Below are 13,738 nucleotides of genomic sequence, written 5' to 3'. Positions count from 1 at the left end.
TTCATGGCATGTGAATTATATCTCACTAAAGCTGCTGTTTTAAAAAATAAAACCCATTTGTATTTTCCTTTCTGCAAACTGACTTCATTTCCCTTGTTTTCCCATTGTTCTTTTTCTTATAGGAAGCTGAGTTAGTTTTTTGTTTTTGTTATGTTACATGTATATATTCCCAATTGGCCATTTGCTCTTTTCATCTTGAGTCCTTGATTTTGCTCTTCAGCCATGTAGAAAATTTTAATTTTTATATATGGCTGGTCAAACCCTTTTTTATTTTTTATTTTATTTTTTAAAGAAGATTTGAGGTGGTTTTTCATACTTGGAAAGGTTTTTCTTCAGTATTTTATAGTTATTAATCCCCATGTTTCTTCTGGCTCTTTTATGTTTACTTTTGAAATATATTTAAATCTTTGATTCTAAATCTTCAGAATTTGTTTTGGCCTAAGTTGTGAGGATGGGATAATAGCTTTTTTCCTCAGATAACACCCAGTTTCCCCCACACTTTTTTTTTTAAATAATACATTTTGGCCCATTGATTTGAAATTCCACTTTTATCATTTCCTAAATTCTTTTATGTTTTGAGGTCTAAATTCTAGGCTTTTTATTCTCCATCCTAGTCATCTTCATATGTTACTATCACAACTGTTTTAATTACTTTAAATATAAAGGCTAATAAAACTCTATTTAAAAGGTTTGCCTGATCATTCTTTATTTTTTTTCCCTTAAGTGAACTTCAGAGGTGGCGATTTTAAGGTTTTTAAAATCCTGTTGACATTTTGTGGTTATTGCATTAACTTACATTCATGAAATGGATGATTTCACGCCTTCGCCGTTTCTCTTTCCCTCTTGTCTTGTTTCCTGCTCATGCCTTCAGATCGTGTTAAATAGTAGTGGTCATGTGGAAGTTCTCAGCTGGCTGCCCTGAGATTAGTGCACATACATGCTTTAGGCGTGAGGTAGTAATGTTCATAAGTGAGGTTGGGCTGTGTGGTTCTTTTGCTTGTTTTTTTATTACCATTTTGTTTTTATTGTCTTAGAAATAATTTTAAAATGTATTTTTTAAACCTGCTGTGGAACAATTTAAATGTCATTGGTGTTGCTCGTCCTTAAAGGGTTTGGTGGTAGAATACACCTCTGAAACTGAGTGGGACTCTTGCTTTTGGGGAGGTAGTTCTTGGTGATTTATTCTACATCTCATGCAATCAGTCTGTTTTCTCTTTGGGGATCACTATGTTTTCCTTAAAAATTACCCATTTTATCAAAGTTTTCACATTTATATGCATGGACGAGCCATAGTAATCGTATGTTTCTCTTTTAACTTTCTCTGTATCGTATTTTGCATTCTTTATATTGATTTCTTTGTTCTTTCTTACAGGAACAGGAAATATAGTGTTCATCATGGTTAGCTACTCAAAAGGAAAAGAAATTTTGGATCTGGTGCAAAAAGAAATTCAAGTCAAAATGACCATAGGGGTTGGCAAGCGCCATGTGCAGGAGCTCATCAGCGGCCAGTCCGTGGTGTTTGTGGCTATTGCCTTCATCACCATGATGATTATCTCGTTAGCGTGGCTAATATTTTACTATATACAGCGTTTCCTGTACACTGGCTCACAGTTTGGAAGCCAGGTAATTATGGATAACTGTTTTTAACTTTGCTTTTTTAAAAGATAGCTTGTAAAATATTTGCCATCTATATTGCTTGAAGTTGTATTGGACTGTATTCTCTTGCTGTTGTTGTAAATCCTCACCTGAGGATATTTTTTCCAGCACTTTTCAAAGAGAGTGGGAAGGAGGGGGGAGAGAGAGAGAGAAACATCGGTGTGAGAGAGACACATTGACTTGTTGCCTGACAGGGTTGGGAGCAAGCCTGCAACCTGTGTGCGTGCCCTTGACCAGGAATCAAACCTCTGACGCTTCGGTGCACAGGTGACACTCTAACCACTGAGCCGCACCGGCCAGGGCTGGACCCGTTTCTTTTGTTTTGTTTTTAAATATAGTTTATTGATCCAAGAGAGAGGAAGGGAGAGGCAGAGAGATAGAAACATTAATGATGAGAAAGTCATTGATCGGCTGCCTCCTGCATGCTCCCGACTGGGGATCGAGCCCGCAGCCTGGGAATGTGCCCTGACTGGGAATCAAACCATGATCTCTTAGATCCTAGGTCGATGCTCAACTGCTGAGCCACATCTGGCCGGGCGCTGGACCCTATTCTTAGTATCATTTTCACTCATAATTGTTAAGTATTAATATGATTTTTTGAAAATAACTTTTAAATTAGAATGTATTGTTTTCTGTTCTGGGGGAAATTATATACACATTTTTAATCCTCAATTGAGGATATTTTTTCCATTGTTTTTCAGACAGAGAGAGAGAAACATCAGTGTGAGAGGACATCAACTGGTTGCCTCCCATACGTGCCCCAACCGGGGCTGGGGATCGAACCTGCAAATGAGGTACATGCCCTTGGCCAGAATTGAACCTGGGACCCTTCAGTCCACAGGCCTACACTCCCACCACTGAGCCAAACCAGCTGGGGCAGAAATTAGATATCTTTAAATCCAGGTCACTTTTTGCATGTTTTGCAAACATAAAGGAAAAACCAAAAGGCATGAAGTAGAGGGGACCTGGTTCTATTTAAAGAGAGAACTCTGGACCCAGCCAGTGTGGCTCAATGGTTGAGGGTTGACTCAGGAACCGAGAGGTCATGGTTCAGTTCCTGGTCAGGGCACATGCCTGGGTTGCAGGCTCAGTCCCCAGCAGGGGGCCTGCAGGAGGCAGCTGATCGATGATGTTTCTCTCTCCTCGATGTTTCTGTGTCTGTCTCTCCCTCTCCCTTCCTCTCTCTCTAAAACTCAATTTAAAAAAACATATTTAAAAAGAGAACTCTGGGCCCTAAGGTGAAGAGCAGAGTGGGGGTTGGCTTTGCTCTCTCCATTGTGGGGCAACTTTCAAAGCCATTTACTTGCAGAGGAACGGTCTCCATCCAGCAGAGGGGAGGCGGGGGAGGGGCTGAAGATCCAGAGGCTTCCAGCGCAGAATTTCACACTTACCTCTGTTGTCTTGAAAAGTCACCTGTCCTGACTTTGTAGGCTTTAGATAGTCATTTCTGAGTCACCTTCTACCTGATGACTAGGACACCCCTTTCCTTTTAGGGAAGTTGATAGATGGTAGCCGCATCCTTAGCTCACTGCTTTCTTGCCAATATTTAAACATAAAAATTGGAACTGGGTTCTTTAAGCATGGCATTGAAAATGGAATTCTTACCCCCCCCAATTACAGTTTACATTCAGTATTATTTTGTACTGGTTAGCCAATGCTATACTTTACAAAGTGGACCCCCCTGTATTTCCGGCACCCACCTGGCACCACACATTGTTATCACACTGTTACTGCGTCCCCTGTGCTGTACTTCACGTCCCCGGGACTATTCTGTAAGCACCAGTCTGTACTTCTCAATCCCTTCCCCTTTTTCACCCAGTCCCCCAACTCCCCTCCTGTCTGGCAACCACCAGTCTGTTCTCTGTGTCTATGTGTCTGTTTCTATTTTGTTTGTTTGTTTGTATCTTTAGATTCCACAGATACACGAAATCATATGGTGTGTGTCTCTCTCTGACTCATTTGCAGCAGCATGGATAGACCGAGAGGGGTTATGCTAAGTGAAACTAAATATTCTTCATCAGTTAGCTCTTATATGTGCTTATTTTGTACATTAAGACCGATGGTAGTTTTATTTTCATTATAGTCATTTAACTTTGCTTTTTAAATGAATTTTTTATATAAGCTTCCTTATATTTTATGAATTTTTTAAAACAGGTTTTACATAAAATTTTCAATAATTATAATAATTTTTCTCCTACCTAAGAGCCATAGAAAAGAAACCAAGAAAGTTATTGGCCAGCTTCCACTTCACACTGTAAAGCATGGAGAAAAGGTAATATTTTTGTGGTTTGTATTTTCTGTTTTGTTTTTGGTTTCCACTAGACTATATGTCTGTCTGTGTATCTAATGCTTTTCCAGTCTGCTAAATTCACAGTTACTGAACATGTGAAGTTTTAACTAGTTGAGTGAATCCTGACTCATTTTTTGTGTTTATTTCAAAGCAGGGCTGTCAGAAATAACTCAGTTGCATATGTTGACGAGCCTTTCAGACCTAGGTAGCCACTTGGCATACACAGCTACTTGAATTTAAATGAATTAAATTAAACTTAAAAGTCATTTCTTCTATCACACTAGCTATATTCAAATGCTTAAATTGGCCACATTGGCTGGTAGCTACCATCCTGGACAGCGCCAATATGTCCATCATCGGGAAAACTTCCACCTGTTGGTCAGACTCAGATGACTAAAGAAGATAAAGAAGTTGTCTCTACCACAGACCCTTGAAAATGTCAAGTCATCTCTGTTGAATCCGAGACTGTGTTTACTCTCTCAGATTCCTTTAATTCCAGGGAGAAAATGAAGTACTTTTTTACAAAAGAAACATTTTGACATGGCCAGCCCGAGACTTAACAGGCCAAAGTCATACCCGAGGTGAACCTTTTTTAGAACAGGACAGATCCCGAATCTAGAACCTCGCATTTTAGAGGGTAGATTCCTTAAAAGGAAAGCGGTTGCTAACACAGCAGTGTTTATTCTTTTAATAGACCGTTTTTGTGCCGTGAAACTCTGATAACTATGTTGACATAGCTGTAGGTTTGTTCAGTTGTTTTGGTTTTCATTTTATCTCACTAAGTTGAGACTTAATCTGTCTCACCCTCTAGTCTGTCCTTGAAATGAAAGAATAACTGCACTCATGGTTTTTCTCTTCCTCTGACCTACTTAAAGGGCCAAAACAGAAACAGCACGTCAAATACGGACCTTTGATTTGAAAACTTTGGAATGTGATATTAATGGGTTATGTGCTATCTTTAATATTGAGATATCCCTGGCATTGTATTTTGGCTGCCATGCCTTCCCTAACCCTTCACGTTGTCGTGACAGTGAGTTTTAATAGCTTGTGCAGGGTTTCTTGCCATGCAGATATACTGAACAGAAAAAGTTTAAAAAAGTTCCCCATCTTCAGGATTAGGGTTAGCATCCGATTTACAAAACAAGGTCCTTGTGATGCATGCCCGTGACAAGCGGCATGCCTTTGGTGTAGCCAGGGACTTGACAGCAGGTAGTCTTAGGTTCCTCTTGGAATCTTCCTACTCTCCGAAGCAGGAATTCTCAGTCCTTAAGTGGGAAGACAGATTTATATGGATAATTTACTGAATTAAGTCTTTGAGAACATAAGTAAATTGATATTACCCTCTTTCTGTTAAGACCATTTTGGAAAATATGCTTCCATGGACTGGTTTTTTGAAAATTGTCAAAATAGTGGTTTAGAAAAGAGGGTCCGTAAGTGGCCCATGAGATACATACGTGGATTTTCTGACTATTTTATGTTTTAAACTTGTATGCAAAAATGTTGTTTTAAATAGGTGTGTGTGTATATATATATATATATTCATCTTAGGCAGGGGGAGAGAGACAGTGCTTTGCTGCTCTGCTCCTTTTCGCAGCATTGGTTGATTCCTCTACGTGCCCTGACCGGGATCGAACCTACCACCTTGGTGTATGGGGATGAGGCTCTGACCTACTGAGCTACACAGCCAGTGTCGTCTTAAATCTACATCTTGTCCAGTTCTAGAGACTAGAGTTTGTTTTCTAATTTTTCTTTTCTTGTGGACTCATTTATATAATGTGTAAATTTTTAAATCATTAGGGACTTTAAAAATGATTTCATCACTCTTGCATGGCATACTGATAAATATTAAGTGATATTTACTTTAGTTGTAACATATAATTTTAAGTGTTATAAAGTTCATTTTAATACAATCTTTGATAACCATATCTACATATAAAATCAGTTTTCATTGCTTGCTTATTAACAAGTGATACACATAGCTAAATATATTTTAAAATAATTACGTGTAATCGAGTTTCATAAAATCAACTTGCTAGAGCTGTAGCCACCGGGCACTGATGGGTGGTTCCTGAGTTGCCCCAGAGCCTTGGGAATACAAGTGCATTGGCCCCTCTGGGTCTGGTGGCACCTCCAGCCCCACCCGCTGTGGTCGGTGGGATGCCAGGTGGGTCGACCCTGAGGGTACCCAGGGAAGCCTGAGGGGTGAGGTGGACCCATGGATTCTTAGGAGTGGAAACTTTGTCATAAGACTGCTTCCTCCCCTGCAAAGACTGCTTCCTCCCCTGCAATTTTTGTTTGTTTTTACCTTTGTTAATTTGATAAGTGAAAAAAAAATAACTTATTTCAATCTGTAATTCTTTTATCACTAGTGAGGTAAATATTTTCAGGTGCTTAGTGTTCGCATTTCCTCCTTCACAAGCTGCAGCTGTACCCCAGCAAGGCTTCGTGACTGTGCTCTAGTTTCTTTTTAATGATTCCAGAAAACAAGCAGCTTATTGGATAACCTTCCTTTATAGGTTTTTATATTTGAAAAATAGTCAACTTTATCATAGTAAAGCAGGTATTTGCATTTCTAAAGCCCTTAAAACATGAACACTTTAAAATATAAAAACCATGGACGCTAGCCTAGTATATAAACACTGCTCACGTCTCATTAGGTAGACAGTGACATTTCTTTTCAGCAAATTCTTTAAATATTCTCTTGATAGTGGTAAGAAGTAAATACCAAGTAGAAATTGTACATTTAGTTCCAGGTAGTACCCAAGTAGACTAGAATTGTCGCTGCTTTACCCAGGGCGCCGTGAGCCTCTCCGCGGATGTGCGTCCCTCCCAGGCTGGTGAATGCTCTCTTCTCTTACAGGGGATCGATGTCGATGCTGAGAATTGTGCCGTGTGTATTGAAAATTTTAAAGTGAAGGATGTTGTCAGAACCCTGCCATGCAAGTATGTTCTTTTTACCTCCTGAGATGTTAAGAATTACTCGACAGGCTTCAGGCTCCCAGCAGGAGTCTTTTGGTTCTGCGACTTGAAGACCTCGTGTAATGATGATCTCAGGGTCTTTTCCTCTAGAAAAGACGTTCCAGTCTTCAGGACTCCTGTAGCGTATCGCTTTAAAATCGCTTCGCTTAGGAGCCTGTGGGTGAGACTGCGGAGACCCATGGGTGGGCTTTTCACAGTGTGCTGTGGAAGGAGCAGGGAGCTGACGCTGGCAGGCGGGGGCCCGGTCGAGGGCTGGAAGGGGTGGCAGGAGGGCGGCTGGGGACGGAGCCCTTCGCTGTTGTCTGCACCTGGGTTTGGTGTCCTCTGGGGCTGCATAAAATAAATATTCCTCCCCTTGCTCTAGGTACATTAGGGGCTTGGGGGTTTTCTTGTTTGCTTTTTAAATCTTCACCAGAGGATATTTTTTCCGTTGCTTTTCAGAGAGAGTGAAAGGGGGAGAGAGAGAGAAACGTGTGAGAGAGACCCATCAATTGGTTGCCTCCTGCACGCGCCCCGACCAGGGCTGGGGGTCCAGCCTCCAACCAAGGTATGTGCTCTCGGCCGGAATCGAACCTAGGACCCTGCAGTCCTTGGGCCGGCACCCACCACTGAGCCAAACCGGCCAGGGCAGGGCTTGGTTTTTTAACCAGTAGGAAGTTACATTTCCTTTTTAATGATGGGATAATTTGATAACTTTTTAATTGCTTTGTTAGCAGAAGGGTGTACAAATTTATATGTTTGAGTTTGATTAGTTTTAATTATACTCCACAGCTATTAGAAGCAAGTCACAAGTTGATACAGGGCAGGCAAAAGCACAGGTTTCCAGTTGTGAATATGTGAAACACAGTTTATTCTTGTATAATGATTTATCAATTATTGTATTATTTTCCACATGGTCAACTGTAACCCACCCTGCTTTTGCCCCACTCTGTATATAATTATGTTTGCTTTATGTTTGGAAAGTATTTTAATATATATAAGTACTTTATAGTAGATTAAGTTCTCAGTAATTGTGGAGGAAATGAGTGAGTATCGGAATAAGAAAATAAAAGTTTCCTTAAGTCTGTAGGCAGTTATAGGGGTTGGTGTGGTGGGCACTGAATGAGTTGAGGTGAGTGTTACAGGGTGATCATGTCCTCTAGAAAATTATTAAAATAGAAAAGTATTTTTACTCTCGGCTGGTTTAGGACAAGTCTTTCTGACTTGAAACTAATGCTTAGGATGCTTCCCTGAGGGGCGGCCCGAGGCTGCCTGCGGCAGGGAGCGCGGGGCCCCTGTGCGCGGCCGAGCCAGCCTTGACCTGCGCGCGTTTCCTGGCCTGTCTCGGCTCCGGGTTTCAGCGTTTTCCTCCATTTTCTCCTGTGCTTTATTTAGTGAGTTTTCCAGGATGGCCAGTGGGTTTCTTTTATGTTTTTGTAAAAATAATTCCTTTGGTGAGTCGGTTTCCGTTTGAAGATGGAGAGGCCGAGAAGCTGCGCCAGGCTGTCGCGGCCGAGCGCTCGCCCTAAGCACGCGGCGTGTGCATGGCGCGGTCCTGCGCGCCTGCTGCCTGTGCTGCTGTGGGCCCCTGGCCCCTGCCCCTGGCCCCTGCCCCTGCCCCTGCCCCTGGCCCCTGCCCCTGCCCCTGCCCCCTGGCCCCTGGCCCCTGGCCCCTGGCCCCTGCCCCTGGCTCCTGGCCCCTGCCCCTGCCCCTGGCTCCTGGCCCCTGGCCCCTGGCCCCTGGCCCCTGGCCCCGGCCCCCTGCCCCCGGCCCCCGGCCCCCGGCCCCCGGCCCCTGCCCCCTGGCCCCTGGCCCCTGGCCCCTGGCCCCTGCCCCCGGCCCCCGGCCCCCGGCCCCCGGCCCCTGCCCCCTGGCCCCTGGCCCCTGGCCCCGGCCCCCTGCCCCCGGCCCCCGGCCCCCGGCCCCCGGCCCCCGGCCCCGGCCCCGGCCCCTGCCCCCTGGCCCCTGGCCCCTGCCCCTGGCCCCTGGCCCCTGGCCCCTGCCCCCTGGCCCCTGGCCCCTGCCCCTGGCCCCTGGCCCCTGGCCCCTGCCCCTGGCCCCTGGCCCCGGCCCCTGGCCCCTGGCCCCTGGCCCCTGCCCCTGGCCCCTGGCCCCTGGCCCCTGGCTCCTGGCCCCTGGCCCCTGGCCGGTTCGCCCCTCCGAGGAGCCTGTGGTGCAGGTGCACAGGGCTTCGGGAACCAGCTCAGCCGCGGCATCAGTCCCCCGACTGGTACCGGAGCCCAGCTGTCTGGTCCAGCACTGTTCTCCTAGCTCCTCACCTTCGTCCCCTGAGCCGGCCAACCAGGGCAAGTCAGTAAAAGAAGAAAATACATAGGTGATTGTTTTTTATGCTGAAAGGGATGTGTTTGCTACAGAAAAACGTGACAAAACGTTTTTTAACCTGCACCCCAAAGATGATTTGTTAATATTTTACTGTATTTCTACTGGAGTCGTTATTTATAGACAAATACAAGGTACTCTCAGTTTAGTATTAGCTTATTGCTATTAGTTTACTGTTGGTAAACCACATTTGTGCCCAAAGAGCTTGAAAACCACATAGAAATACAACCTAGCATAATGCAGAAGTAAACTGCTCTTTTTTGTGGAGTGAAGGGGAAATTTCCCTGTGAGGTCGTGTTTAACGTGGGAATAGAATAGATAGGAACTGAGGGGACGGGAACAGACCTAGAGTGTTGATTGGATGTTATTTAATTGTAATGAGAAGAGAAGTTGGTAGAATGTATTGTTTCCTTGATATGATACAAACATTGATTGTAAAACATTAACACAACTTAATTTTTTTAGGCATATTTTTCATAGACTGTGCATTGACCCATGGCTTGTGGATCACCGCACGTGTCCCATGTGTAAGCTTGATGTCATCAAAGCCCTGGGATACTGGGTTTGTTGCCTTTTTGTTTATATTCCATCTTTCCCCGGTTCTTGCTGAGGGATGCGGTGTCCTATTGGCCAGACGCAGGAGGGTTGGACTAAATACTCCTTCTTTGAAGAAGCTTTCCTCTTGATTAAGAACAAATTCTTAAGACATTCCAAAAAAAATAACCTGAATTTGTGATTATAGAGTAATATGCTCGATGTTTCCTCAGAGAGCTTGCTGTTGCTTAGGGCAGTACATTGTGGGATAACACGTTGCAGAAAGTGCGTGTGCGGGCCAGCCTTGCAAACAAGTCTTACACAGTGTTGGCAGCGGAGGGGCCTCCGACGTTCTCTGGCTGTGGGTGCACATCCTGCATGCGAGCCAGAGCCAGCGTCTCCCGACCCCAGGTCTCCCGGGCCCTGGGTTCAGAGTCAGACACGGGGGCGGATGTGTCCTGCATTGAATTGGCTCCCTCAGTTTGATCCTTAGAGGCCATGGGACCTTCCTCAGAAAACAGACATTAGGGCCGAGTAGGAGAGCGCACGTCCCAGTAGCCAGCGGTGGCCGAGTGCCCCGCACAGCCTCGGGGGTGAGTGCTGCACGCTCCGTTTCGCTGACTAGAAACTCCAGTTTAGGAGATGCTCAGCTCACGCGAGGTCACAGCCAGTTAAGGGGAGTCGGTTTTCAGAAGAAAGTTTGCTTCCTTCCAGGGTCCAAGCTCTTAACTACTGTCCTACCCAGAAGGGGCAGAGAGAGGGAAGAAAGCAGATACTTCCAGACTGTCCTGGTTTTTATTGTCTTTAGAGTCTATATAATCAAATCAGTGTCTTCAAATGTTCTTGATTAAATAGTAAGTAGTTTTGGAATAAAGATCTTTGAAAGAAGTAATATAAGTGTGAAACATAATTTTCTTGCTAAACACATATTTAGAGTTTCTCATAGCATTTATTGTGCAGTTAGAAACTACAGAGAGGTGTGGTTTTTAAATAATCATTTAAAGCTACTTAAAGTCATAATGGCTCTCGAGGCTGCGGGTATGCGTAAAGTGTGCTCTCATCTCCTGGCCTAGCATATCTCAAAAGATAGACCACTACCTTAATAGCCAGCATAATTTTCTGTGAATTATATTTTTCAAGTGTGGGCTCTAGGATTCCCTCCCATAGGCGCACAGTCGGCCTTCGGGAGCATCTTACATAAGTCGCATTGGCTTTGATATCTAGAAAATTTGTCTTTCTTCTAGAATTCCTAACATTCCCTTATCCATAGTTTTTAATAGTGATGCTCTGTTTAGCACGTGGTAACCCACTTCCTCAGTGAGAGGCCCACCCCCCGCTGCAGGTGGAGGCTGCACCCGCAGGGCAGCCCGTTTCAGTAGCATCCAGGCAGGTCGACAGGTATTTTCTCAGAAAAGTTTTCATTCTTCCCTTTTCCCTCCTTAGATACACTCTGAAGTTCGTTTTAAGTAACTTCATGAGTCAGTGATTTTAAACCTGTTATGCATTTCTAAAAATTTGTATAAAAGGAATTTCACTAACAATTAGTATTGAGACTTTAATCCTCATGAGTTTTGTTTCTGGAAATATAATTCATGTATTAAAAATCAAGATTCTTCATTTTACATAAGGTTGGGTTGCTTTCTGAGAACATTAATTTCAGAAAGCGAGAATATGTATCCCCAGAATGCTTAATTTCTTTTTGAAGAACAGAAACCTTATAGAAACTTTAAATCAAACTAAGTCATTAACTTGTCTTTAATTTTTTTTAAATGTTTTGGCAAGTATGCCATCTTCTTCAGCTCAGTGGCTCATCCTGTGTTGGATTTTATAGGTAGTTATGACATGCTTTCATGTAGTGACTACAACTAGTATAACTAGTTGTCGCTTCCAAGAAAATGTCCACCGCAGGGAGCAGCCGGCTATCCTCCACACAGCTCAGAGGTGGTCCTTGGGTTTGCAGCTGTGTCCGCTGTTGTTTTCATTAATTTCTCCGGCAGTTATCAGAGGAAAGCTGTCTAAGGGGCTGGGTCTGAACTTGGCTCTGGGGAGACCGATGAGTAAGACACAGCCCTCGCTGTCAGTGTGACCTGATGGGGGCCAGGGTGTCCACCCAGACACAGCGTGGCAGAGGCTGTAGGAGCCCAGAGGAAGGACGTCCACTCGCCAAGTGCATGTGGGAAGGGACAGGGAGTGGTTTCTTCGAGGCACATCTGAGCTGGTTGTGGAAGGATTTGTCTGGCAGGGGTATGAAGATGTGGGGTTAGAGACTGGCAGGTAGTTAAACTTGGCAGGTATTTGGAGAAACACCTGGGAAAAACAGAGTGGGCTGAGCGAGTTTGGACAGTGTGGCAGCTCAACAAGATGGTGTGAGGTGTGTCGGGTGTCATGTCCTGAGGGTGTTCGTTACTGATGAGAGCGGCAGAGTACGCGGTATTTGGGAGGTGGGGTTCTGGAACACAGGTGGGGTGGCAGTGTGGCGCAGGCGGCAGGCCCGGGCCTGAGAGCCCGGGGCAGGGCAGGGGAGGGACTGCAGGGTTCCACTTGGAGCACAGGTGACGGTCTCTGCCCAGGCTCACAGAACCCACCCCCACCCCTCATGTCAGTCCCTTTCCCAGCAGATCCATCTGATCACAGCCTGGCTTTGACTCTAGCATTAATCAGACAAGGTCTGGATGGCCCCCAAATTTTGAGACAGAATGTAGTAATCCTCCTAGAGTCTCGCCCCCCCCTTCCATTATTTTATTTAAAGCAGCAAATGAGAGAGGACGTAGTTAGAGGCAAATTGACAGTTGATATTTTTAAGTGGACCAGATCCAGTGGGAAGCCCCGTGTTGTTCAGAAAGCCCGGCCCTCGCTGTGGACCGGCGCAGCCGAGGGAGCAGGGACCGGCCGTGGCCAAGGCGGCGTGGTTGGCGGCAGGCTGATTCCATCGTCTCCGGGGGCGGGAGTGTGTGTAACAAAGCTTCCCTTCCTGTCCACAGATAGTTTGAAGGTGGCTTTGATCGTATCAAGGGAAAGTGGTTGTTAGAGTAAAAATGGTCAGGTCTTAGGAAGCTGCTTGTTGAGAAGTGACTCATTGACGATGTTAAGTAAAGGAGTCACGTGCTCTTTGCCATGTTCTGCGTATTAGGAAGCATTTTGTGTGAGTTATGCACAGAAGCTGAAAGGTAAGCTTTGATCGATTAACTTAGAAAAGACGTTTCCTTTTGTTCTCACTCCCAAGGGAGAGCTTGAGGCTGCCCAGGAGACGCCCGCCGCGGAGTCGGCCCCTGGAAGTGTTGTGGCCGCGCCTGTGAGCGTCGCCCTGCAGGACGAAGACAGAGGCGCGGGGACCAGGCCTGGGGCGAGCTCCGCCTCCGAGCCCGCGCCCCAGCCCCGAGGGCCCCTTAAGGAGGACGCCGGGGAGCACATGGCCCTGCTGGGTACGTAGCCGCAGGGTGTGCCACACACCGACGCTCGTCATTGGAAGGAGATGCGGAGATCCCTAAAATGCAGGAAAGCGTAAGGGCGAGGGGGCCATGGGCTCACACCTGGAAATGCCGTTCTGTCGTTTTGGTGAATGAATGCCTTTTCGGAGTTCTTGCTGTTCGACCGGGAGAGCGTCGTTTATGTGCTGCTGGGTAACCTGTCTCTGTGTGAGCGCGGGAAGCTCTTTCCGTACCAGTAGGCACCTGGTTCTGTGTAGCTGCGGAGGGTACATTTTGGGCTTTCCATAGTCCTGTCTTCAGGCCACACCCTGTGGATGGACTCGGTCAGTACGTGGCCCCTTCTTACCATTATGTGTATTTGTTTTCCACTTGTCCGGTTGTTTCCTGTTGTTCTGAGAGGTAAAATAGAGTGAATTGCATTTTCTTTTAAAGATTTTTTTATTGATTTTTAGAGGGAGAGAGAGAGAAAGAAGCATGGATGTGAGAGCAAAGCATCGCTGGGCTGCTTCCTGCGCGCCCCCGGGGAAGGAA

General features: G+C 45.5%; 1 protein-coding gene across 1 annotated transcript in view; it reads left to right on the top strand.

The window, feature by feature from the left end:
• Positions 1-13,738, top strand: part of RNF149 (ring finger protein 149) — a 30,400-nt gene that overhangs the window by 11,114 nt on the left and 5,548 nt on the right. The window contains exons 2-6 of the mRNA XM_081157064.1: positions 1,373-1,623; positions 3,860-3,928; positions 6,807-6,889; positions 9,711-9,807; positions 13,003-13,201. Coding sequence (XP_081013190.1) covers positions 1,373-1,623; positions 3,860-3,928; positions 6,807-6,889; positions 9,711-9,807; positions 13,003-13,201 — 699 coding nt within the window. The remainder of the gene's footprint in view (positions 1-1,372; positions 1,624-3,859; positions 3,929-6,806; positions 6,890-9,710; positions 9,808-13,002; positions 13,202-13,738) is intronic.

This window comes from Miniopterus schreibersii, assembly GCF_964146895.1.
Source record: "Miniopterus schreibersii genome assembly, chromosome: 13".
NCBI classification, from domain to species: Eukaryota; Metazoa; Chordata; class Mammalia; order Chiroptera; family Miniopteridae; genus Miniopterus; species Miniopterus schreibersii.
The sequence above is the reverse complement of the archived record's forward strand: the minus strand, read 5'-3'. Positions and strand labels throughout refer to the sequence as shown.